The 26,927-nt window shown below is 41.7% G+C and overlaps 1 protein-coding gene across 1 annotated transcript in view; it reads left to right on the top strand.

Annotated features, from left to right (window-relative positions):
• c11h19orf54 (chromosome 11 C19orf54 homolog) overlaps positions 1–26,138 on the top strand; it is a 38,276-nt gene extending 12,138 nt beyond the window's left edge. The window contains exons 4-8 of the mRNA XM_039768132.1: positions 21,367–21,435; positions 21,534–21,658; positions 22,737–22,866; positions 22,968–23,038; positions 25,728–26,138. Coding sequence (XP_039624066.1) covers positions 21,367–21,435; positions 21,534–21,658; positions 22,737–22,866; positions 22,968–23,038; positions 25,728–26,053 — 721 coding nt within the window. The 3' untranslated portion in view covers positions 26,054–26,138. The remainder of the gene's footprint in view (positions 1–21,366; positions 21,436–21,533; positions 21,659–22,736; positions 22,867–22,967; positions 23,039–25,727) is intronic.
• Positions 26,139–26,927: the final 789 nt, after the last annotated feature.

The following is a 26,927-nucleotide window of genomic DNA, read 5'->3' as shown; positions in this document are numbered from 1 at the left end:
GTCTTTTGTCTTGTAAATGTGTCGATAATCCCAAACAGCAAGCAGCCTGCTATACCATCCCCCCCCACCACTGGAGAAACTGCAAAAACCTCTCCCAAATGAAGCCTTGTTTATCAGTGAGTCAGGTACCTAGGCTAAAAAAATATGTTGTAATTCGGAACACATGTATTTCACGTGAGATCTGTGTAAGTGTAGGATGACAGAAATGTTGAACACATACCTAAAAGACAAACTTTTTCCATGTTTTAGTACTAACGACAAAATGTAGACATGAAGTGTATGATGTTTGAAGACTGAAGTCCAAATGTCAAATAAGCACTTTCACAAAAGATACAAGTTTTACAGAACAAATGTGCTTTTTTTCCCCCAAGACTATAACCGAAGAAAAAGAAACCAGGTTAGTGTTGCTTGTTGTCCTAACTTCTCGGGTAATATACTGGTTAGAGCTGCTGACACCAATTCAGAAGGTTCTGGATTCGAATCTTAACGTCTCCCAAAATAAATGTTTTGAGTAGTTAGCTGTTCTTATTGTTACTATTATACAATAAAAGCATATATGTGATTTGAGTCTGTAACGACGGTGTAAATTTATGGTACTTGTAAAGGTTAACAAAGCTAACCTTTACAAGTATCATAAATTACACCAGCTGTTACAGACTGGAATCAAATGTATGTTTTTATTCTAAAATAGAAAGAATACGAGCAGCTCACTTCTCAAAACGTACTCATCCGGGATCAAACCCGTGAAGTTTAGATTACCATTCAACAGCTGATACCGTTGTGCCACCGAAGCTGTCGTAGCAACTGTTATATTTTACAGTTATATTTTTGAATGGAATCACACTTGTTCTGTTATATTTGTACCTTTTGTCAAAGTGTTTCTTTGAAATTTGAAATTCAGGTTTCACACATTATAAACTTCATGTCTATATTTTGTAAATTATTACTAAAACATGAAAAATGTTTCTGTTTTAACGATAACAACAACAACATTTATTTATATAGCACATTTTCATACAAACAGTAGCTCAAAGTGCTTTACATATTAAAGAATAGAAAAATGAAAGACACAATTATAAAACAAAATAAATCAACATTAATTAACATCGAATAAGAGTAAGGTTCAATGGCCAGGGGACAGAAAAAACAAAAACTCCAGACGGCTGGAGAAAAAATAAAATCTGTAGGGATTCCAGACCATGAGACCGCCCAGTCCCCTCTGTTTTAACGATGTGTTTACATAGATTGCTGTAGACATGAAATGCACGTGTTCCAAATAACGATATAGTATTTATAAAAGGTGTCATTTTGCTTGACTTCTCAATCTATACAACTCTAAGCAACTGACACGCAGGTAAACAGACTTGAGCAGAGAAAACTGTGCAGGGTGGGGGGATGTGATAGTAGGCTGCTTGCTGTTTGCTGCTTATCAACATATTTAAAGGACAAAAGACGCTGACGGAGAGGTGCAAAGCGTTTTAAGGTGGGACATATTTACGAGCTTTCTCGTAGGCTCTGGTAATTCTAGTGTTAAATAGTGCTCCTTCAGCACCATAGCCAACAATAAACAAAAGAATATCCACAATAATTTACTATAACCCTCTACTTCACACCTCCCAGCAAGCTCTGTCCTACTCCTCCCAACTCCGGCTCTCTTGCTGGGTCTCCAACCGTCCTTCCGGGCTATGGATGAGGCATGGCTCCTCTGGCCCTCTCACAGCTGCTCCTGGCGGCACCCACGGTACCCAACAGGGCTGGGAAACCGCAAACTCCAAAGCCCCAGGATGCCCTGCGGGATTCCAGGGCACTGTTACACTTCAGGGGAGCTGCCATCTAGCGATTTTGGGGAAGGCAATGTCCTGGAAAAGCTACCTACCCGGGATGAGGTGCTGGTCATCCGCCACAACATTAAAAAAAAGCAACTGACCCGGGCACAAATCTGTCCTAAATGTTAATGTTAATAATGATAATAATAATGCTAATAATAATGAGCACTTGTGTTTTTATGCAGTAGTGAGCCCTGCACTGGACGTTCACATGATGCCCTTCTGTATGCACAGTCCATCAAGTAAAATTATTTGGATTAAGTGTGTTGGAGATAATGTTATAACAATTATAATCGGTGTGACGTGCCCTTTTATAATAATACATTATTCTTGTTTTCTCAGTCTGTATTTCCCAGCGCTTTCTATTTTTTACCATGCTGTCTTTTAAAAAGCAGGTCATTTGTAAGCACTGATAATGAGTCCGCTACAGGGCAAACTGACATGCATACGTACTTCTTCTTCAGCTTTAATTCTCCTTTCAGAAGCGTTTTGCACAAAAATAGAATGCTTAGTGAACACATTGTACATTTGCGCTATTGTTCTACAACTTGATTATTGTCCAAATATCTTTAGAAAAGCAAAACCGATAGGGCAAGGAAGTTTCAGTGTCACTTGAGATGGGCGGAATCTGTCACCTGGCCCGTTTCCACTTGTACTAATAACTCTGTAATGGAAAAAAGACTAACAAAGAAAATTCTTAATTGAGACACTTTGAAATTGTTGGTCATGACACATTGCTACTGTGGGACAGTCAGAATCACAGTGCTAGGATGAAGTTGTATCATTTTATAAAAATATTATTGTTTTGTTGTTGTAGGGTCCAATGTTGACCCTGATTTTTTTTTTGTAATGTAGATTGTGCTGAATCCAGAGACTTCAGCATCCCCAAACCTCAACACGAACAGACTAAAGTCCCAGGTCGAAATAAAAGAATGGTTTATTCAACACAATTCCTTCACCCAATACCACAAATTAGCTCAAAAGCACAGGTTTCTCTCTCTCTACAATTCTTCTCTCCACAATATTCTTACCACCACACTGCCCTCCTTCAGTTGAGTGTTACCTTTCTTCCTCCCAGCTCTGACTCGCCTAGGTAAGGGAGTGCAGTCCCTTTTATTAAGGACCCGGGAGTACTTCCTGCAGCGCCCTCTTGTGGCACCCACTGACCCCAGCAGGGCTGCTCTGCTGGACTACGTTTCCCGGCATGCCCTGCTGGCTTCACACTGGGCACTGATATCCGGGACTGTTGCCATCTAGCATGGTGGAGGAGTAGAAAACCCCCAGGGACATCTGTCTTTTTCCAGTGGGCTGTTTGTCCATCCTTTTTGGTCCTTTCTTCCGGGTCTGATCCCGCTCTCTTCCCCAGCCAGGATGCCTGTCTGCCTGTTAGGAGCCTCCCGTCTGGGTAAGGAACCATCTCCTCTTCTGGCCGGGATGCCCGTCCAGCCCATGTGGTATCTACAAGATCTTAACAGAATTCTGCAAATCCCACACTCTTTACCGCACTGTCATGATTAAATGTTGCTATAGTTAATGCTTCCTCCTTTTTTTTTACATTCTGTAACCCCAGGCAATTCCACAGAGTAAGTACCAAAACAGGCTGGAGAGAAAGTTACACTTTTATTTATATATTATACATAGTATGTTTTAATTACTAAATGTTATAACTGGTGGCATAAACAAAAAGCAAATAGAATGTGGCTTTGCAAACCATACAGTCTGATAGTGCTAGGTGTATAGTTTCATTTGGTGTTTAAACGTGTAGATACCCTCGATTCTCTTTGGTCATCTGTCTTCACAGCATCATCTGGTCAGCTCTGTTCTTAGCCAGCTCATGGTCTGACTTTATACACCTTTTTTCCTGGGTGGCCTGCCCCAGTCACATTTGACAGACTCCTTCATTTAAAGCCTGCCTCTCATCCGCCAAGCTTGCATCTTGGAGGTTGAAGGGGTGTCATAAATTTACTTCTCCTGTCCATTCCAGGATATGTTGGCCTATTAAATGCCCACCTGTATTCCTCTAGGCTAGCTGACCAGTCAATTCCTGCCTTGCATGCAAAAGTTTTATCTGATAAATAGACTGTCTAAAACAGAAAATAAAAAGACAGTTTTATGAATACAGTTCTCAAAAATACATCATCCAACCATCCATCCATCCATTATCCAACCCGTTATATCAGTTAAAGGCAACCTTTTTCGAGTTGCGGCGCACGAAGTCCAAAAATTTTCTTTCGCGGCACACCTGAGGGACTGCCCATAAATAAAGTCGTGACGACACAATCTATGGACAATCGCCAATAAAAACAGTTAATTTTACAAGTTTGAAAGACATTTTATTAATAAAGGAATCAAAGGATAAATCTTAAATTTAATTAATGTGAACGTTGAGATTGTTTTTCAGCACATATGAGATTGATGCGAGGATCCATTTTCGAAAGACCGACGCGCATTTCCTTGTCGATCATTTGAAGTCTCTCACGTTTCTTAGACTTCATTTCCGTAAGTGTTCCGTTAGCTGTTTTACCAATATAAAATATATTTTTTTAAACATTATCTTTTTAATCAACCAAAAGTTCAAAAACACTAGCAATTTTAAATATTTTACAAAAGTTTTCGCGGTGCCCCTAGAAAATTCCGCGGCGCACCGTTTGCCGACAATGCGTTATATCCTAACTACAGGGTCACAGGGGTCTGCTGGAGCCAATCCCAGCTTACCATACCAAATATTACCAACTTTTTTCTACACCATAGTTATATGTTATTCAGTTATTATTGATGATTAGCTACACAGTTGTACAGTAGTTAGTGCTGCTGCTTTGTGGATTCAGTATCCAGAGTTTGAAGCTCAGTCTGTGAGGGCTTAGTATGTTCTTCTCATGTCTGAATGGATTTTCTTCCATTATTCCAAAGATGTGTGTATTAGTTTAATTAAAAATGTTTAATTGGTTCAGTGTGTGTGTAAGCATGAACAGGCCCTGGAGTGGCACCCCACACGAGGCTGCTTCCTGGCCAGTAATGAGAATGTTTTTGTTGAGATTTCCAGCCACATTGAAGCATAAAAAAGAAGAGCAAGCTTTCAAAAACCCACACAAAAGACCAGACCAGCCCCAAATTCTAGTTTGTGCTTACTGGAAAGGCCTTACATTCAGACTGCCTAGCCCCAAACTCAGAAGGCAGGCTTTTGGTTTGCACAGGCCCAAAATGAGGCTAAGTATTTTAAAGTTCAAAGTTGAAAAGAGAGAGAGGGAAAAACTATAAAGCTTCTGGCAAACCAAGTTCTGTAAATGTTTCGAAATTTATTTAAAGAAAAAAAAAAAAAGAATAACACAAAGTAAAGCCAGGAAAAAAGGCAAAACAGGCTTAAGCAAACAAATCCACACACACAATCTAATAAACTGTGCCTTAAGATGAACTGGAGATCAAAGCTGATAAAAAAAAAAACAAAACAAAAAAACACACATACACACAAGAATTCCAAGTCAAAATCAGGACTCACAAAGAAGCAATGCCAAATACGAAGTGAGGACTTCAGCTTGTCCTTAAATACTTGCGGAGGATGTTATGTGCTGAAGTTAAGGAGGTCATCTGTATGATTTATTTAGTTGATTCTTTCATCAAAGCGACTGACGGTCTGCAGGTGAACAGGTAGTTTTAAGTATTTGTTCATTTGGAGCATTGGCAGGTCAATTGAATCAACAAGGGCCTTACAGCAAGGCAACAATGAAAATGACCCCAGCCAGCTTTTGATTTTATATGGTGATTTTAAAGTGAAAATGCAAGTTCAATTTGCTTTATAAATAAAGTACACTAGTCGTTCTGGTGTGTATTCAGACCATGCTGTGTGTGCATATCTATTTATTTATATTTATTTATTTAAAGAGTTTCTATAAAAAGCCAAATTTCCCCTAAAGGAAAATCTCTATCTCTCTATTATCTCTCTATCTCTCTCATATAATCTGTCTCTCTATCATACAGTGTCTTTCACATTTATCTATCTAGAGTGGCGCAGTGGGTAGCGCTGCTGCCTCGCAGTTAGAAGACCCGGGTTCGCTTCCCGGGTCCTACCCGGAATGGAGTTTGCATGTTCTTCCCGTGTCTGCGTGGGTTTCCTCTGGGCGCTCCGGTTTCCTCCCACAGTCCAAAGACATGCAGGTTAGGTGGATTGGCGATTCTAAATTGGCCCTAGTGTGTGCTTGGTGTGTGGGTGTGTTTGTGTGTGTCCTGCGGTGGGTTGGCACCCTGCCCAGGATTGGTTCCTGCCTTGTGCCCTGTGTTGGCTGGGATTGGCTCCAGCAGACCCCCGTGACCCTGTGTTCGGATTCAGCGGGTTGGAAAATGGATGGAGGGATAAAGTACACTAGTCGTTCTGGTGTGTATTCAGACCATATTGTGCGTGCATATCTATTTATTTATTTAAAGAGTTTCTGTAAAAAGCCAAATTTCCCCTAAAGGAAAATCTCTATCTCTCTATTATCTCTCTATCTCTCTTATATAATCTGTCTCCCTATCATACAGTGTCTTTCACATTAATCTATCTAGAGCGGCGCAGTGGTTAGCGCTGCTGCCTCGCAGTTAGGAGACCCCAGTTCGCTTTCCAGGTCCTCCCTGCGTGGAGTTTGCATGTTCTCCATGTGGGTTTCCTCCGGGTGCTCCGGTTTCCTCCCACAGTCCAAAGACATGCAGGCTAGGTGCATTGGCGATTCTAAATTGTGCTTGGTGTGTGTGTGTGTGTGTGCTTGGTGTGTGTGTGTGCCCTGCAGTGGGCTGGCGCCTTGCCTGGGGTTTATTTCCTGCCTTGCGCCCTGTGTTGGCTGGGATTGGCCGTGACTCTGTAGTCAGGATATACCGGGTTGGATAATAAATGGATGGATGGATGGACGGACGGACGTCTGCCAGCTGTATGATTAGGTGGCTTCGTTCCACATACAATCATCTTATTAATGACAGTGATTTAAAAACAGATGAATTATCTGAATGTCTTTGCTTGTTTTTATCAGAATGTTGGCTGAACTGTTAAAGTAAAATCTCTTCTGCAGTGGTTTTGGGAATATGTGGCTGGAGGACTGTTTTATCATGGAAGCACCCCAGGGTGACACTATTCTCACTTTCAGACTCTTTATTATATAGGCCTCAATCCCCTCAGTAGCCCTCATATTTACACTTAACGGCCTAACACAAAACAAGGCAAGCAGTAGAGAAGGTTACACTTTTATTCACAAATTATTATAATATAATTCATATAATTAAACCAGTAAAACCTGGCATTCAGCATGGCTAGATTGCTGAGTGGCATTTTGTCATAGTAAGCCGATCGTCTGATCCACCATGGCTTCTGGGTGGACGGAATGCCATGAGTCTCACAGGCTTTGCAGTGTGTGTTGGTCTTGTGCTTCCTTGATGTACCTCATGGACCATTGGGATGCCATATTGTAGGGTTGACTCCTGTTTCAGGCCCCTGGTCCTTGGACAAGTGGTATTTGACTTTACTTATGTTCTTAAATACTTATACCAACTCAGCCTAGTTCAAACCTATTTTTGCCCATGCCGGTTTAGTTTATACTGGATCTGATCTGATTTTTCCCAATGTGGAACACATGCATGTCTGAGCAAAAGAGGTCCCTCTCAAGATCTATTAATGGTTAACAAGATCTTAATCGCTATGATCTGATATGTGTTAAGCAGAGCAAGTTTCTCCAGTTCCCTTTAGTATTAGGTTCTTCTAGGGTGTTGTACTGTGTTAGCCATTAAGAATGTAGTGAGAAGTCAAGCAAAATGACTCCTTTTATTGGCTAACTAAAAAGATTACAATATGCAAGCTTTCGAGGCAACTCAGACCCCTTCTTTATTACATTTTGCCTGAAGAAGGCGCCTGAGTTGCCTTGAAAGCTTACATATTGTAATCTTTTTAGTTAGCCGATAAAAGGAGTCATTTTGCTTGACTTTCCACTATTAGGTAGTTCTAATCTAACATTATAACAATAAAATAGGTATGCATACTGTCACAAGGCTGCGTTCTTCTTTTCCAAAACCAGTTCAAACTCGTCGTTTGACGTCCTCGGTGTTAACCTCAAGTGTGACCGTTGTTCAGAGTTGTGTGTAAATGTGGTTGAGCCTGCGGTTAGACTTGAGGTGATGTGTAATGATCCACTTTATAATGCAAAGCCCGATTAACTCTGGGGACAGAATTCTGCTGCCACCTTAGTGGATGAAATAACATCATGCTGCAAAACATCATGAATATTTCTGTGTTCTTGCCACTCTATGGTGACTCTATGATAACTCATTAATCTTCATGGGTAATATTCACTTCAACCAAAAACACAATAACACATGTAAAGCCAGTTTTAGAACAAACTGAAACTGAACCATTGCTCGAATCGAGCAATAGTAATGATTATGTGAACTGGTCATCAGACGTTGACACAGACCGTGAAAGTGACACCTTTTCGGTAGATTTCGACCAGGCAAGTTTCAGTGATATTTTGTGTTTGGTGTCGGCTTCATATTACTGCTGATAACTCTGCCACTCCTTGTTGCCCATTTACGAGTAACCCTGGCCTAAAGTTGTCTGTTGATCGTTATTATCTGGACTATTTACAATTTGTCAGTGATGGTGTGGTGGAGAAAATAGCTTTTGAAACGAAGCGTTATGCTGTGCAGTGTTGGAAAAGGTTACTGTATGAGGATGGGCAGTTTCTATAACTCACCTGAACTGCTGGAGTTCTTACTTGAGGAAATGTCCCGGAGAGAGATATCTCAATCAGGACCCAAACTGCACGCAGAACAGAGCTCCCGACAAAGACCCACTCTACCAAGCTGCCCACGTTTCAGAATCATAAAGACTACTGCTTATCTCTAATAATTTACTTGTTTTCTTTACTAAAATTGGGATTAAATGGTACCCGGGCACCCTAAGACTTCCTTGATGTCATTGAATATCTGCCCGTCAACAACAGTTAATGTCAACCGAGGTGCCAGACATTGCAACAATTAATTCATTGCACAATTTTTTTTTCCATTAGTACAGTATTCTTCTATATTTCACTTTTAAGGAAAACTGATGCATATGACACTGTACAGTACGACCGAATGGCCATGATAGGCCTGGTGATACCAATCGCATGAACACGTCAAGCAGCATGGTGCAGTGGAGGGCAACAAAGACGTCTGCCTCCTAAGGACTGTTCAGAATGCAACAACTGTCAAGGTTAGTGTCAGGGGACTCGTGGAAGTCACTTAGTTCATTCCTGAGTACATTATAAGGACCCTTTGGAGTGTTGTTATGATCAGCACTTATGATAGGGACAGGCAGCCTGATATAAAAGCCTTTATGGAGTTGGTGCAGTTTAGCAAACTGAGACACGGTCAGTAAGTTTAATATAAGACTGATTGCATCTGCCAATCAAAAAGCTGGAAGCATTGAAAACATCTAGGATTTCAACCCCTTGGCAGATTTTAGAGAAAGAACAAAACAAAAAAATCCCACATAATGTTTAACGTCAGCATCATTCTTTACTTTCTGAAGGCTCTCTGCGGTCGTCTGATATCTGTTAGCCTCTCCTAGGGTCACGACATATAGACTCAAGGCCTGCCACTTTTCTTTGGCCCTGAAATTTTCTTCATTCGAGTTTTTTTTTTTTTAATTCACTGATCTGTTGGCTGTACTTATCATATTCTGTGTTATCTTCTGTATTTAGTACATAATCTCACCATTTCATTTGCATTAACATTTTAATCTTTTTATGATATCATTAACCAAAACAATGTATATATGTTCAAGTGTATAACAAAACTGTGTAAGCATTGGCAGATGACGTGGCTCATTCCGACTGAAGAGATAGGATAGTACTTTACAGTGCCTGCCTTATCTGCCAGGGTGCCATGTGGTTTGCCTATCTTATAAGCTGTTTGCCACATAACCCACTTTGTGAAAGTTGTACCATATCATTGTACCATACAAAATTAAACTGGATTTTTTGGAAAGATACGAACCATAGTGTGTCTAGCTACGAGCAAAACTAGTTTGGAAACACAGGGTGGAAAGGCAGTTCTGCACACAGTACCACCTCAAGGCAATAAAATAACAAAAAAACAATCAGAGCAGAAATAATTATTTCAGACTTACCTTGTATTGAATAGTCCAGTAGCGTACAATCCACATCAAGAACCCTGCAGGAATACGGCAGGATGAACACAGCTAAAGCACTCTGGACTGCTGGAGTTCTTACTCTGGACTCTCATTCACTGTTAGCTCCTGCTGCTCTGGTTGTTGTCTTCTGAAGGTGCTGTCAGAGTGTGCAGTAGATTGGAGGGAGGAAGGTTACTATGGTGCTCCAGCATGTCTTGGGTTCTGTGTTGGAGGGAGGGGGGTTTTGAAGTGCGCAAGTGTGGCACTGTTTTTTACTTTCTCATATACGAAGTATAGGGAAAGTATGCAATCATCCAAAAATTCTACCTCGAGATTTTGATGAATCTCGATGTTTTAGACCTCCCTGAGTCCAATTTACTTTTTCGTAGAGAAAGTATTGTAATCGTCCAAAAATTTGACCATGGGATTTTGATGAATCTCGATGTTTTAGACCTCCCTGAGTCCAATTTACTTTCTCATAGGGAAAGTATTGTAATCGTTCAAAAATTTGACCACGGGATTTTGATGAATCTCGATGTTTTAGACCTCTCTGAGTCCAATTTACTTTCTCGTAGGGAAAGTATTGTAATCGTCCAAAAATTTGACCATGGGATTTTGATGAATCTCGATGTTTTAGACCTCCCTGAGCCCAATTTATTTTTTCGTAGAGAAAGTATTGTAATCGTCCAAAAATTTGACCATGGGATTTTGATGAATCTCGATGTTTTAGACCTCCCTGAGTCCAATTTACTTTCTCGTAGGGAAAGTATTGTAATCGTCCAAAAATTTGACCATGGGATTTTGATGAATCTCGATGTTTTAGACCTCCTCGAGTCCAATTTACTTTCTCGTAGGGAACGTATTGTAATCGTCCAAAAATTTGACCATGGGATTTTGATGAATCTCGATGTTTTAGACCTCCCTGAGTCCAATTTACTTTCTCGTAGGGAAAGTATTGTAATCGTCCAAAAATTTGATCATGGGATTTTGATGAATCTCGATGTTTTAGACCTCCCCAAGTCCGAAAATACCATTTTTGGAATTATGTCTGCGTGCGTGTCTGTGTGTGTGTGTATATGCAAACACGATAACTTGAGTACACTTTCACTTCGTTCAACCAAATTTTGCCTACAAAATGCATTCGGGTTTAAAACTTAGATTTCTATCAAATTTTGGGCTATTTCCGCTAACTGGAAGTGGTACTTTACCTTTTATTCATGCAGCTTCAGAGTCCGATTTATTCAACTTTACTTTTATAATAATTGTTCAGTATATTAGAAATTTGATTTGTTGTTGATGGTTCTTTAAGGTACATAATGTAAAAATATAATCATTGTGTTGTGATTTACTCCTCAAATATCCATCCTCATATGTGAGTATACAAGAAAGTCAAGAGGAGACCACTCCTGATTTTTTTTTAAAATAACTTTAAGATTACTGTTTTGGTACAGTAAATCAATCAGTGTTTAACTAAAAGCGTCGCCAGTGTGATGGAGTGACATGTTGCAAGTTAATAAATATTTTGTATGTTTTTATTTGCATAATTAGCATTTTACTTGTTTAAAGAGCAGGGAAAATGGACAAACCAGTTTTGTTTCTATACTTCCAAAACTTTAGGATTACTGGTCTTTATGACTGAATTGCTGGCCATTTGTGACAAAGAGGGCTAATTTTATTGCTTAATTACTTGCATTTCCTCTCTTGATTGTTTGTTTGATGGATGCTGACAAGAAACAAAAGTAGTTGGGGCTGGGGGTGTGGTGGCTGTTCCTGAGCTATTCCATAGGTGAATGGCCTGGAAAGGGACAATAAAGAGAGTGCTTTGCAAAGGCATGCTGTCTCTGCCGTGATGCATCCTGACACAAACAGGCCAGATGATGACCTGAAGAAAGCAGATGATGAGCTGACCAGGAAGAATCGAATGCTACTATAAGTTGCTGCGCCAGTTGAAATTACACCTCTAGCGATTAGCAGGTTGTATGGTCTTGGTTTACAAAGTCACATTCTATTTGCTTGTATGGCACTAGTTAGAATAAAATGTGTTACCTTTAATACATAGTGAGAAGTCAAGCAAAATGACCAAATGATTGGCTAACTAAAAAGAATACGATATGCAAGCTTTCGAGGCAACTCAGGCTCCGTCTTCAGGCAATAATACGTTTGTTATCCAATATAAGGTGTTGTTTTGTTTGACTTCTCACTACATCCATAATGGCTAACACGGTACAACACCGTAGTGCTATCCTACATAATTAAAAGTGTAGCTCCTGCTCTCCTGCCTCTGTTTTTTCAGTCTAATTGCCTGAGTTCAGAGATAAAGAAGGGAAGCTGGGAGAAAGTGCCAAACTGAAGTACTGTGTCTGACCACAGAGTGGTAAGCATTTGGGATTTGAGGTATTTTGGTTAACGTCACACAATAAAGAATATAAAAGGGGAAAATAAGGTCACCATAGGACCCTACATAACAAAACAACCCCCTTCTGCTAGGAAATCTCTGAAGACTTTCTCAGTGCGTCTCACAGACTGTTTCAGCATAATAGTGAAAAACAACAAGAAGACTTATAACTTAATAATAATAATTATAAGCAGAAATTAAATATAAATCATACTGTGTATGAAAGATAATATTACATGAGCAATTTATGTGGATGAGTATAAATCTTACGGAATAAATACAGACCACAACGACATTTTGAATGTTGGCTGACCTTCATCACTGCCTACAAAGGGCCTTGGCACCATTTTTTCTTGACTTTTGTGTTGTTTTCTGTTCCCTTCATGGGTATTCTAGGAAGGATCAATTCATTCATATGTGTACTTTAATGTTCTGTACGGCACTGTTGGGAGTTTCACACATTTAATGTGAAAACAGAGTTGCTTTACACTGCTAAGCCCCATTCTTTGTGAACTTTCAGGGTCCAGCATTCAAATCCCATCCTAGCTGCTGTCTGTGTGGAGTGGACATGTCCATATTGTGTCCGCATTCATTTTACTTTCTCTTCACCTTGTGTGAGAAGGTCCTGTCACAGTACATGATTTTTTTTTTAATTTGCAGATTTCATTTACATAATCTTAGCAAGTTGAAGGCAACATCAGTCCAACCAATCTGCGACTTGTCCTGGCAAAAACAAGCAGGGTTAATTTTGTCTTTCGTCGTTGGGACAGGCTGTGTGTGTGGAAGAGCTGACAACCAGTGAGTGTTCACCTGAATGTACAAGGTGAGACACAAAAATAACCGGATTGTTACAAAAATATATAGTAAGTTAATGGACACTTGGTGGCGCTATGCCCACCTTTCTCCCAACAGACAGATACAGACACTGTTTAAAAGCACCCAGAAGTATTTTATTTTCTTCTTTAAAGTGCACAAAGCACCTACTCCACCGCAATACACAATAATCAATAATCACAATCCAATAATCCTCCTCTCCTCCCAGCAGCTCTGTCACACTCCCTCCCAACTCTGGCTCAATCTGCTGGGTTTCCCACAGTCCTTTTTATATTCCTTGACCCGGAAGTGCTTCTGTCCTTCAGTCCATGTGCTTCCATAGCACTTCTGGGTCAGATGAAAACTCTTTTTCTTCAGCCCGGAAGTACTCCAGTTCTTCCGTCCCACTGACTTGGAAGTACCTCCGAGCTATAATAGAAACAGAAGTCTCCGTGTCTCCCTGCAGCGTCCCCTGGTGGCACCCACGGTACCCAGCAGGGCTGTGAAGCCAAACTCCATTTTCCATGATGCCCTGTGGGAATCCGGGGCACCTCTAGACAGCAGGTGGGACGCCATCTAGCGTCCTGGATGTGTTGACTGGGATGAACTGCCAGCCGTCCATTACAATATATATATTTATTGATGACTTACAGCATTCTAAACCTTCTAAATAGTCCCCCTCTCGATCTCTACACCGCTCCATACGTATCTTCCATTGATAGTAACAGTGCCGGAAGTCTTCTTACTTGTGGCTCTTCAAAAGGCTTGCCATTTCAGTCTTCACTTCATCCATTGAAGAAAAATGTGTTCCCTTCAGGTCACTTTTGATTTTCAGGAACAAGTAAAAATCACAGGGAGCTGAATCGGGTGAATAGGGAGGATGATCGAGGACAGGAATGTTTTTGTCAGTCAAAAACCGCTTTACGGAAAATTCATGATAAATCTGATGTTGATTTGCTGCTCGATTTTTTTCACCCGACATTTTCGCGGCAACTCGTGTAGCGATTGTTGTGAAAATACTGACCGGGCCATTCACAGGATATATGTAGCCGGTTGACTATTTGAGAGGGCGTGTAGGAGGGGATATAGTCCTATGACTCACGTCCAGCTGACCTCCAGTTGGTTTTCCTAGGAAGCCCCAAACCCAGTCCAGTTATTTTTGTGTCTCGCTTTGTACAATGCGTATACAAGGAATGAGGAACACAAGTGTTTTGACGCTTACAAACAAAACAGAAGCTCATCTGTCTGATGGCACTTGTTTTAGGTACCACAGGAGAATGTAAAAGAGAAAAGCAGGCTGATATTGCAGCTGATTATGCCATACCTGGAAAGCATTCCTACAGCACTGGACAGCATGTGATGCGTTGTCAGAAAAAGGAGCAAACTCCCGATACATTGGAAATACGAAACTGTACCAGAAAGTCAACAAGAAGTCGTCTAATTTGTTATTCCCTGTGATATCCAGTCATGTAGTCATCCATCCATCCATCCATCCATTTTCTAACCCGCTGAATCCGAACAGGGTCACGGGGGTCTGCTGGAGCCAATCCCAGCCAACACAGGGCACAAGGCAGGAACCAATCCCGGGCAGGGTGCCAACCCACCGCAGGACACACACAAACACACCCACACACCAAGCACACACTAGGGCCAATTTAGAATCGCCAATCCACCTAACCTGCATGTCTTTGGATTGTGGGAGGAAACCGGGCGCCGGAGGAAACCCGCGAGACACGGGAGAACATGCAAACTCCACGCAGGGAGGACCCGGGAAGCGAACCCGGGTCTCCTAACTGCGAGGCAGCAGCGCTACCACTGCGCCACCGTGCCGCCCTCATGTAGTCATATTAATAATAATAATTTACTTTTATATAGCTCTTTTCTCACTACTTAAAGTGCTTCAGTGAGTGGAAAGCCACTTCAACCACCACTAACGTGTAGCACCCACCTGGATGATGTGACAGCAGCCATTTTTGTACCAGCATGCTCACCACACATTAGCTGTTAGCTGGTGAAGTGGTGAGAGAGAGAGAGAATTTGAGAGAGGGGATAATTAGGGGACCAGAATGAATAGGCCATGGTGGGCAATTTAGCCAGGATATTGGGATACACCCTACACTTTACGAAGAGGATCTTTTATGACAACATAGAATCAAGATCCTGGTTTTATGTCTTATCTGAAGGACAGTGCCATTTGTACGGCACAGTGTCCCCATCACTGCACTGTGATCCACACACAGACCACAGGGTAAGCGCCCCCTGCTGGCCTAACCAACACCTCTTCCATCAGCAAGCCAAGTGTTTCCTGACTGGTCTCCCATCCAAGTCCTGGCCAGGCCCAAACATGCTTAGCTTCAGGTGGAAGACCTCTTCTGAAGTGCAGGTGGTATTAACCAGTTGAGCCTGAACCTGAGGAGAACTTCATTGGCTTCTGACCTCCAAAATGTCTTTTACTCATAGGAGGCTTGTTCTGCTTGAGCTTTACTGCACAGCATTATGTGAAAAGTTTTTAGAAGGAAGTTTGGCTGGCCCAGCACGGTTTCAGCTGTGGAATGGCCAGTTGGCTGTTGGTTTGGCAGCTTGTTGGCCGAGGTGTCCAAGACTCTGAACAAACTCGTATCCTCATCTGTGATGGCTCTACATTTAGTGAGTGTTAAAATCTACAGTAGTGCCCAAAACTTCTGGCAGTGACACAAATGTTGTGTTTTGCAAACTTTACTGCTTCAACATTTTCAGATTTTTTTTTATGTTTCTATGGTATATTGAAGAACATTTATAAACATTTCATAAGTTTCAAAGACTTTTATTGACAAATACATCAAATTTATGCAGAGAGTCAATATTTTCATTGTTGACCCGTCTTCTGCATACCTTCTGCAAATCCTCAAGTGATGCTGATCCATTCTTGCCTTTTTAGTGCTTTGAGTTGATCACAATCTGTGGGCTTCTGCTTGTCCACACACTTGTTGAGAATTGACCACAGGTTCTCATTGGGATTAAGATCCGGGGAGTTTCCTGTCCACGGATCCAAACTTTTAATGTTCTGATCTCTGAGCCACTTTGTTATCACTTTTGCCTTGTGACATGGTGCTCCATCACAGATACAATACACAATACATAGATCATCACCAAATTGCGCCTGGATTGTCAGGAGAGGTTGCTCTTGGAGGACGTTATGATACCATTCTTTATTTATGACAGGGTTCTTGGGCAGAATTGTGAGTGGGCCCCCTCACTTGGATGAGAAGCAACCCCACACATGGATTGTCTCAGGCACAACACAGGATTCATGGTAGCGTTCACCTTTTTCTTCTCTCGATTTTTGAGATGTCCCAAATAGTCAGAAGGAGAATTCATCTGGAAAAAAAAAACAACTTTGCACCAGTCTTCCGTTGTCCAATCCTTGTACTTCCTGCAGAATTTCAGTCTGTCCTTGATGTTTTTCTTGGAAACGAGTGGTTTCTTTGTTGCTCTTCTTGACACGAGGCCGTTGTCCAGAAGTCTTCACCTTACTCACACCCACCTGCTGCCAACCCTGAGCAACCACGCAAACACAATTCTGTAGCTGACTCCTCCTGGCGCTTGTTTGACACTTTTAGCTGATCATTTTGTGCCAGGGCCCAAATAAGTGAAAATGGGTTTTTTGTTATAAAGTTAACGTTTTATGCTAATAAAGCTGTTTAATATGCACCTGATCACTCTACACAATAATACAGAAACAATGTGAATTGCCACCACAAAAACTGAAGCCGCAAATTTTGCAAAACATATCTGTGTCACTGCCACTACTGTATTGCTGGATTTGGCTTTGTCATTCGCACCATTACTGTTGCACTATTGTGTTATATTCCTGAGGTGGCCATGTACAGTGGAACCTCGGGTCACGACCGTAATTCGTTCCAAAACTCTGGTCGCGACCCGAAGTAATTTCCCCCAAAGGATTGTATGTAAATACGATTAATCCGTTCCAGCCCATACGAACTGTATGTAAATATATATATTTTTTGAAAGATTTTTAAGCACAAAAATAGTTAATTATACCATAGAATTAGAACAATTAGAACAATTAGAACAATCTAGACGAGAACAGGCCATTCAGCCCAACAAAGCTCGCCAGTCCTATCCACTTGCTTCCTCCAAGAAAACATCAAGTCGAGTTTTGAAAGTCCCTAACGTCTTACTGTCTACCACACTACTTGGTAACTTATTCCAAGTGTCTATCGTTCTTTGTGTAAAGAAAAACTTCCTAATGTTTGTGCGAAATTTACCCTTAACAAGTTTCCAACTGTGTCCCCGTGTTCTTGATGAGCTCATTTTAAAATACAAGTCTCGATCCACTGTACTAATTCCCTTCATAATTTTAAACACTTCAATCATGTCACCTCTTAATCTTCTTTTGCTTAAACTGTAAAGGCTCAGCTCTTTTAATCTTTCCTCATAATTCAACCCCTGTAGACCTGGAATCAGCCTAGTCGCTCTTCTCTGGACCTTTTCTAGTGCTGCTATGTCCTTTTTGTAGCCTGGAGACCAAAACTGCACACAGTACTCAAGATGAGGCCTCACCAGTGCATTATAAAGGTTGAGCATAACCTCCTTGGACTTGTACTCCACAGATCGTGCTATATAACCTAACATTCTGTTAGCCTTCTTAATGGCTTCTGAACACTGTTTGGAAGTTGATAGCTTGGAGTCCACTATGACTCCTAAATCCTTCTCATAAGGTGTACTCTCGATTTTTCGACCGCCCATTGTGTATTCAAACCTAATATTTTTACTTCCTATGTGTAATACTTTACATTTACTGACATTAAATTTCATCTGCCACAAATCTGCCCAAGCCTGTATGCTATCCAAGTCCTTCTGTAATGATATAACGGATTCCAAATTATCTGCTAATCCACCTATCTTGGTATCATCTGCAAACTTAACCAGCTTGTTACTTATATTCCTATCTAAATCATTTATATATATTAAAAATAGCAGCGCCCTAGCACTGACCCCTGTGGAACACCACTCTTAACATCAGCCAGTTCTGATGAGGTTCCTCGCACCATCACCCTCTGCTTCCTGTGTCTGAGCCAATTCTGCACCCATCTAAAAACATCACCCTGAATTCCCACTTCTTTTAACTTGATGCCCAACCTCTCATGTGGCACCTTATCAAATGCTTTCTGAAAGTCCAGATAAATAATATCATAAGCTCCACTTTGATCGTATCCTTTTGTTGCCTCCTCATAGAATTCCAACATGTTAGTAAAACACGACCTCCCCTTCTGAACCCATGCTGACTGTTCAGAATAACTCCTGTCCTTGTCATGTGTTGCTCAATCTTATCCTTAATAATTCCTTCCATTAATTTTCCTGTGATGCTTGTTGCTTACTGGCCTATAGTTGCTTGGATCTGCCCTGTCACCCTTTTTATATAATGGGATGATATTTGCCATTTTCCAGTCCTTTGGAATCTCTCCAGTGCACAGTGACTTCCTAAAAATATGTGTCAAGGGTTTATATATGTACTCACTAGCCTCCTTAAGAACACGAGGATAAATATTATCTGGGCCTGGTGATTTGTTTGATTTCATCTTATTTAATCTGAGCAGCACTTCTCCCTCTACAATTTCCAAATCCCTCAGTACCTCCTTAGTAGTTGTGTTTACCTCTGGCAGGTTATCCACTTGCTCACTTGTAAACACCTCAGAAAAATGTAAGTTTAGGGCATCTGCTATTTCATTGTCTGTATCTTTTAATTCCCTTTACTATTCCTGATGAACTTGACCTCCTCCTTAACTGTTCTTTTACTACTAAAATACTGAAAGAATCTCTTGGGGTCTTCTTTCGCCTTATCTGCTATATTCCTCTCCAACTGTCTTTTAGCCTCTCTGATATCCTTCTTAATGGTTGCCCTCATGTTCTCATACGCTACGGTTCTCTTTGCAGTCATTAGTCTTATATGCCTTATACAGCAGTTTTTTCCTTTGCAACTTCTTTTTTAAATCTTTATTAATCCATCGTGGAGTTTTTTAGTTTCCTATTACTTCCAAATTTAGGTATGTATCTGTCCTGCATTACATGTAAAACATTTTAAACCTGTTCCACTGCTCCTCGACTGTCTCCACATTTAAAAGCTTATCCCAGTCTATCCTACTTAGACTTTGTCGATCTGCTCAAAATTAGCCCTACTAAAGTTCAACTTAACAATTTTAGTCTTTGCATCTGTACTCTTACAAAATACTGAGAATTGTATTACATTATGGTCACTTGACCCTAGTGGTTCAATCACCTCTACACCCTCAATTCTATCCTGATTATTACAGAATACTAAATCCAGATAGGCTTCACCCCTTGTTGGTGCTTTAACATGCTGTGTTAAAAAACAGTCGCTGATTACTTCTAAAAACTCCTGCTCTTGTGCTCCTCCATCTGTAAGGTTATCCCAGTTAATATTTGGATAATTAAAGTCCCCATGACTATAATATCCCCTGTAAACTTGCCTTTTGATATTACTAAAAAGATGTGTGTTGAAATTACTGTCTGAATTGGGTGGTCTATAACACACTCCTAAAATGAGACCTTTTTCCCTAATATTTTCCAGGCGAAGCCACATGTCCTCACTAAGATGGGGCTCATCATCCAACTGAAGATGACTTACATTTAATTCCTGTTTGGCATAAACAGCAACCCCACCTCCTTTTCTGTTCTGTCTATCCTTCCTAAAAAATGTGTATCCCTCTATGTTACACTCATCCCCATCTTTGTTATTTAGCCAGGTTTCCGTTATTGCTATAATATCATAATTGTGCTCTGCTACATACAACTCCAACTCACTTACCTTATTTTTGATACTTCTAGCATTAAGGCAAGCTATTTTTAATGTGTTAATCCTTCTATCTTTACGGGTTTGCTTAAAATTTACATTACTATGCATTTTTATTTCTACACCATTGTTTGTTCTTCCATGTATAGATCTAAATCTGGCCTGTCCTAAACTCCCTGCCCCCCCATTCCCTAGTTTGAATGCACAGTGTAATAGTAAACTAAATGTAAAAACATTGAATAACACTGAGAAAACCTTGAACAGAGAAAACGAGTACACGCTACAGCCTTACGAACCGCTCGCTGTAAACACTTTTTTTTAAAATGAGTTTTAAGCACAGGGAAAAAAAAATTTACATTTGAAAAATCCGTAATTTGTACAAAAACTAACCATAAACAACCAAGAAAACTAACCTTGCATGAGTCGAGTTCTGGCATGAAGGAAGTGAGCAGGAACAGGGTGGACAGGAGATTACAGTTTTGAGGTAACGTCTGTGAAGATGCGGGTTCGCTGCATACTCCCATCTCGCTTCCGGGAGCCCCTTAACCCGTCACTGTCGCTAATGTTACCGATGAGCTCGACAGTGAGGCACTACAATGGAGCAATCAGATGGTGCAAAAAGTGCTTTTATTAAAATCAACAAAACAACAATCAAATACAAAGTCCAAATTAAATAAAGTGCAGTGCTTTCAGAATCCTTCAATAAATAAATGATCCCATAAAAACAGAAGTGAAGTGGAGGTTAAAATCCAATAGAAAAAAGTCTTCATTAAATACAACGAGATTAAAACAATGCTCGAAGCAGTCTCTTTAAAAACAAGCCCTGTGCATTCTTTAACTGCCTTCTCACGTGCGCACACTCGCACTCTCTCTTTCTCTCTCTCTCTCGCTTGCTTGCTGCGCAGCGAATGCACAGGGAGAAACTGAACACGTGCGGAAATCATCGGCTCGTACAAACCGGAAGAGAAGCTGGCTTGTTTATCACCCGAGTGTGTGGTCGTGAACAGTTTGGCAGTCTTTTTGGTCATAACCAGATTTGTATATGGTCTGAGACGTTCGTGACCCGAGGTTCCACTGTAGCTCTGTGGAGAAGATTACTTTTGTTTGGTGTGTTTAATTGAGCCCAGTTTTTGACACCCATTACACACCCAGCCTACCTTGAAAGGGGTCTCTCTTTGAATTGCCTTTCCCAAGACGTCTTCCATATTTTTTTGGGAGTTTTTTCTTGTCTTCTTAGGGAGTCAAGGGAGCTGTCAAAAAACGGGACCCGTTAAAGCCCATTGCGGCACTCCTTTTTTGGGCTATACAAGAAATAAACTGTTGTCGTACCGAGAATGTTTGTAATTTTATGGCCAAGTATTGATCAATGGATGTCATGCTTCTCTTTCAGTTTCAGAAAAGATCTGGAATGGCTGCTGTTTAATAAATACGTGCCGTCGCTAATCCAAGATGGACCTCAGTGAGTAGCACAATCAACGTTTCCCCCCAGAGTTCCAATTGTGTATTGTCAGGTGGCCTTTGCCACATTTACATAACAATCTCTTAATTGCTCTGCAGATGTGGACTCGTGGCGTTGTGGATGGCTGGACATCGCCTGAACCCAGAAGGCAGTGTCACTTTAGAGACGATTGTTCATACAGCTGTAAAGAGAGGATACACAGCCCAAGGGGAAATGTTTTCAGGTACACAGAGAAACTAAACTAAACTAAAATTTAATAGATAAGACCTTTTTTGTCTTTCTCTGTCGACAATGTATTTTGCTTACGCTTTTTTTATTCATGGTTTGACCCTTACCCACAATCCTGTTGCTTCCTGGTCCATTTTGACTTCTAAAACAAATGAAACCCCTAGAGACTTGACTTGCCATTTTTCAAGTAGGCTGAGTAACAAATATCACTAAACAATTATCACCCTGGTGGTAACGCCATCAGCTCCTCCATCATGAAGTGCTGATGGCTGTGGCCGCTAACCTGGCCAGTAACGTTCTCAAAGTAATGCACACTTTGCTTCTCCTTCAGCATAGCAGGCTCAAATGTTGCTTAGATAAGATCGTAAAAAAGGATCCTTGTGCAGGTCATGTGTTAAAAGAACAGAAGAAGAACAAAGAACGCTTACTAGTGGAGGTGTAGTCTGGGCTGTTCAGAGAGCTCCGCTGCTATCTTTGTGAAATGTTGGTGACTCTTTTTATATTGCTCGATTATAATAAAAAAAAATCCTGGGACGAGACGAGACTTTTTCAGAGAGATACTTTCAAGTCCCGCGAGACGAGACTTTGTGCCTAGAGATTTAACCACGCCCGGGCCGGAAATAAAAGACAAAGAGTAGATGACAAAGTAGAACGTCATAAAGAATTCAAAAATGTTGGCATGATACACATGCAGAGTAGATTAGAGATAATGAAAGTGGGAAATTCAAAAGTCTCAAAAAATGATAGAAAAGATCGCATTAGCGCAAACAAATGGAAAATATTACTCTGTGAAATAACAGAACAGCGAAAAGAGATTAAATATATTGTTCAGATTTAAAGTTTAAGTCGGAGACTTGTAAACCGTCTAATTCGTGTTGCCATCAGGAAAAAGTTGTGTTTCTTCCCAATGAAGAGGCGTATCCACAAGAATTAAAAGATTTGTTATTTGGTGAAAGTGAAATCCACATACGCGAGTGGCAGAGATGCATAGCGCAGGCAGGCGGGTTGGCGAGCAAAGCGAGCAGGGGGTGAAGCCCCCCTAGTATTCATATATATTTCTTTTGTCTCTGCAGCTTCCAACATGGCTCTCTTGGCAGAAGAGCTGTACCACTGTCAGGCACATCTGATGTCTTGGGGAGCAGAAAAAGAAATTAGTGAAAAAATTGTCCACCATCTTGTGGCTGGCTTACCTGTCCTTATTCCGTATCGTTTTATTTAACCATACCCCCAAGGGTGTTTGGGCACTGGGCTTATTTTATTGCCTGTTTTGCATTTATTTTTGAGCCTTAACTCTACCTTCCAAGCTATGATGAAGACTTCAACCATGAACCGTGTCAGAAGAATGGGCACAGGGCCCACTGGGCTGCAGCATCAGGTCAGTGTGCACAATGAGTGAGGCGTTTCCGATCTGTGACTGTTTGTAGTCATTTACTAGTTGTGCTTGTGTAAAATGTGTAAAGCGCCCACAGGTATCATTCTGTGTGTCTGTCTGTCTGTCTGTCTGTCTGCATGTACATGTGAAAACTTGGATTCCAGTGGACCGATTACCTTATCATTTAGTGTTATTCTTCATTGAAAGTCCTTGGAAACGTTTTGATTTTGTTGAGATATGCCTAATAGTGCCTGCCATACCAGTGTTTGAAATTTGCCCTTTTAAAAGCATTGACACTTCTTCTATCTTAAAACAGAGAAACATTCTGTGCAACCAAAATGCCATTAAAAGCCATGGACTTCAGGTACTCTGCTAATACACATAATGAATGACATTCCATTATTACTGGTATTTTTGAAATGACTCTTTGTTATGGAAACATTTAGGAAACTAAAATATGTTATATCTGCCTGCTAGATGAAGCAAAAAAAAAATAATATAAAAAAAAAATTAAATAATTAAACATGCCCCTCCATTCACACTTGAACACACCTGACTGTTATGCCAGGCATATATTTTATAACTTCTGGAGAACAAAGTTAAGGCCATTGCATTCATCAAGAACTTATAGTATAGCGAGGTGGCACATAAACATGAGGCTAAGCTGAAAAAAAATGTGTTAGTACCATAAAGGTGGCTTGGCATTTATTGACCACTTTACGTGCCCTTGTTAGTGCCACACAGGTGGCTTGGCATTTATTGACCACTTAACTTTACGTGCCCTTGTTAGTGCCACACAGGTGGCTTGGCATTTATTGACCACTTAACTTTACGTGCCCTTGTTAGTGCCACACAGGTGGCTTGGCATTTATTGACCACTTAACTTTACGTGCCCTTGTTAGTGCCACACATGTGGCTTGGCATTTATTGACCACTTAACTTTACGTGTCCTTGTTAGTGCCACACAGGTGGCTTGGCATTTATTGACCACTTAACTTTACATGCCTTTTTACAAACTCCATGCAGGCTTTCATATGTTGTCTGGCCACCCTTTCACCAAGCCTGGATGTGGAGTATTGCAATAGTGGTTCTCCTTCTGGAAGTTTCTCCCATCTCCACCCAGGTTCTCTGCCAGAGTGATCGCCAGGTTCTTGGTCACCCCGCTCACCAAGGCCCTTCTCTCTCAATTTTGCCGGGTGGCCAGCTCTACGGTGAATCGTTGTTGTTTCAGACTTCTTCTATGTAAGAATTATTAATGGTCCATAATAAGTAGGTGTGATAATGTTACTTAATTAGCACCCAGTAAATAGTCGAGTGCCCTCGAGCCATGGCAAGGAGATGTACCCTATGTTGCTTTAGAATGCCTCGCTGTTAGAATCAATCACTCAGACCTGTGCGTCTTTTGGTGTACAAGGTGACTCTTGTGAAAGAAGCGTATGTCTCTGTTTTTAGCTAGGCCGCTGCTTGTGCCATCTGAGCCCCTTAAAACAATCTGCAAGTGCAGTGCCAGGTGTGCTGAATCTTTGTGTGCAACCCCTGGCTAAAGTCGGAGGTGGAAGAGACCACAGTTACCGACGTCTCCGGCGACTGCAAGACCTGAGAAGAGCGAACTGGGGAGACAACGATGGACCCCATGCTGGGCTGAAGGAGAGAGAGAGAGGGGGGATGGAGGTCAATCAGGGGGAGAGGCAGGAGGACGGAGAAATGAAAGAGGGCTGCAGCACGGATGCCTCGTGTCTTGGAAATTTTACAAGAGAATCCCGACTTTGTTTTTACCTTTGATTTTAAACTATTGAATTTGGAAAACCTTCACCGTGGACACCGGGGTTGATAGAACTTATTGGAGGTCCATCCGTCCATCCATTATCCAACCCGCTATATCCTAACTAGAGGGTCACGGGGGTCTGCTGGAGCCAATCCCAGCCAACACAGGGCGCAATGCAGGAAAGAAACCCCAGGCAGGGTGCACACACCAGGGACAATTTAGGATCGCCAGTGCACCTAACCTGCATGTCTTTGGACTGTGGGAGGAAACCCACGCAGACACGGGGAGAACATGCAAACTCCTAACTGCGAGGCAGCAGTGCTACCCACTGCGCCACCGTGCCGCCCCTTATTGAAAGTTATTTATGGAAATATTTATTTATTAAGGAGAAAGAGCAGTGCACTGTCTGACGGTATTGTTTTTGAGTGAGACACATTGAATAAAAGCACCTGCACTTTACGCCCATCCATTGCTGGCGGTGTGTGTCCTCACTTGCTACGACCCCTCCGTAGTTTAAGGGGTTCCCAAAACTGGTTTCCAGGAATGTGGAGCCAACCCACTTTGTCACGCGGTCATGCTACATTATATAAAGTCTTATTTAACTATGACAACACATCTGTGAGGCTGACTCACGGCCAGTTGGTATTAAAGCCGCTCTTAAATGAGGGGTGCGTCCCATTTTGCTGGTGTAAGGGGCACAATGGTTGGCGTACGTATTGCTAAGTAAACCCCAGGCCTTGAAGGAAGCCCAGCATGTGAAGAGCCAGCTTTGATTCTGCCACTGGAAAGAATACGGTCAACCCAGATTCTCAGTCGTTACATTTTTGATTAAAAAGTAAAAAAAGAGCATCTTTGGTTCTGTCAAACTCGGGCCGGCCGGCCGGCCCCTTCATCTTGAAATAATGGCTGCTTATGTTTCTCTTACAGGAGTCTTGCTGGGAGTGAACACAAACAAACTGCAAGGATCATTCCGGACAGAAAGCCTTGTACAAGGGCTGTTTTACCTGCCAAAAGGAATCCCCGGCCCCGGGTGGCCCCCAATGGAGGCAGTGCAGGAGGTTTACCTGCTGGCAAAGCAGGGCAAGAGCCTTAAGTATCAGCTCTGGGAGCTTGGCGCACTTAGGGGCAGCAACCAGCAACTAAAGCAGCTGGATCCAAAGCGCAGCCAAGATGGCCAACCGTACGTCCTGCCAAAGGGCGGTGTGCAGGCTGGGCTGTGTGGTCAGGTGCTGCTACTGAGGCCAGCCGACTAAGGTTAAGGGAGTGCCAGTCTGCTCTCCAAACGCCCTAATAAATGAAGGCACGCTGGCAGTGTGCCATTTACTGATGACGTGTAAACTGCTCTCAACTCGCCTTCATTTCATCCATTCAGTTTCTGGATTTTTCTTTTCCAGCTTTTAGCTACCTCAGCAACAACTGGCCCAAGGCAGGAAATCTGTAAGCTGGTCAGTCGGTAATCAGTCGAGTGGAGGGCAGTGCAGGCAAACGGCATAGAGGTGCAGGAGCCATGAGCTGGCAGCCTCGTGCTTATTTAAAGACATCTTTGCTGTGTCCGTGAGTAATAAGCATCTTCAGCTTTTGTTAAGTGCGTATTTATCCATCTTTGTGTTCCCTTACCCTTCAAATGACCCAAACCACACAGTGCTACTCGTTTGGTGTCCCCATAGCAGAAGCCTTTACTAGTGGATGAGACGAGTCGAGTAGAAAAGCTGAGAGAATTGATCTCAGTTTGATACCCTGCAAAACGTCCTGCCAGCCCAAGCATGGCTGAAGCGTGCGGGTCAGCATTCAAGGCAGCCGATGACCACAACAGAACAGTAGCAGAATGCTCACGTTACCATTTTCAGACGTTTTTTGCGGTTTTATTTGTTTTTAACTTTAGTTTCCCAGACCCCAGAAAAATGGAGCGTGGTGCAATATTCCACTTGAGTGAGGTGCAGGTTGAGATGCCAATAATCGGCTGGGCATGTGGGCAGCGTCGCTCACTCAAAGTGTGCAGGAGTCGTACTTTTTAAATTTCTAAGTCGATGATGCCATACTAAAAGGCAGTAAGACGAGCCGTTTTTTGTTCTTTATTTCGCCTTATACAATTTCTCATACAGTATTAGGAATTTGTTAGTTTTCGCA

This window comes from Polypterus senegalus, chromosome 11, assembly GCF_016835505.1.
Source record: "Polypterus senegalus isolate Bchr_013 chromosome 11, ASM1683550v1, whole genome shotgun sequence".
NCBI lineage: Eukaryota > Metazoa > Chordata > Cladistia > Polypteriformes > Polypteridae > Polypterus > Polypterus senegalus.
The sequence above is the reverse complement of the archived record's forward strand: the minus strand, read 5'-3'. Positions and strand labels throughout refer to the sequence as shown.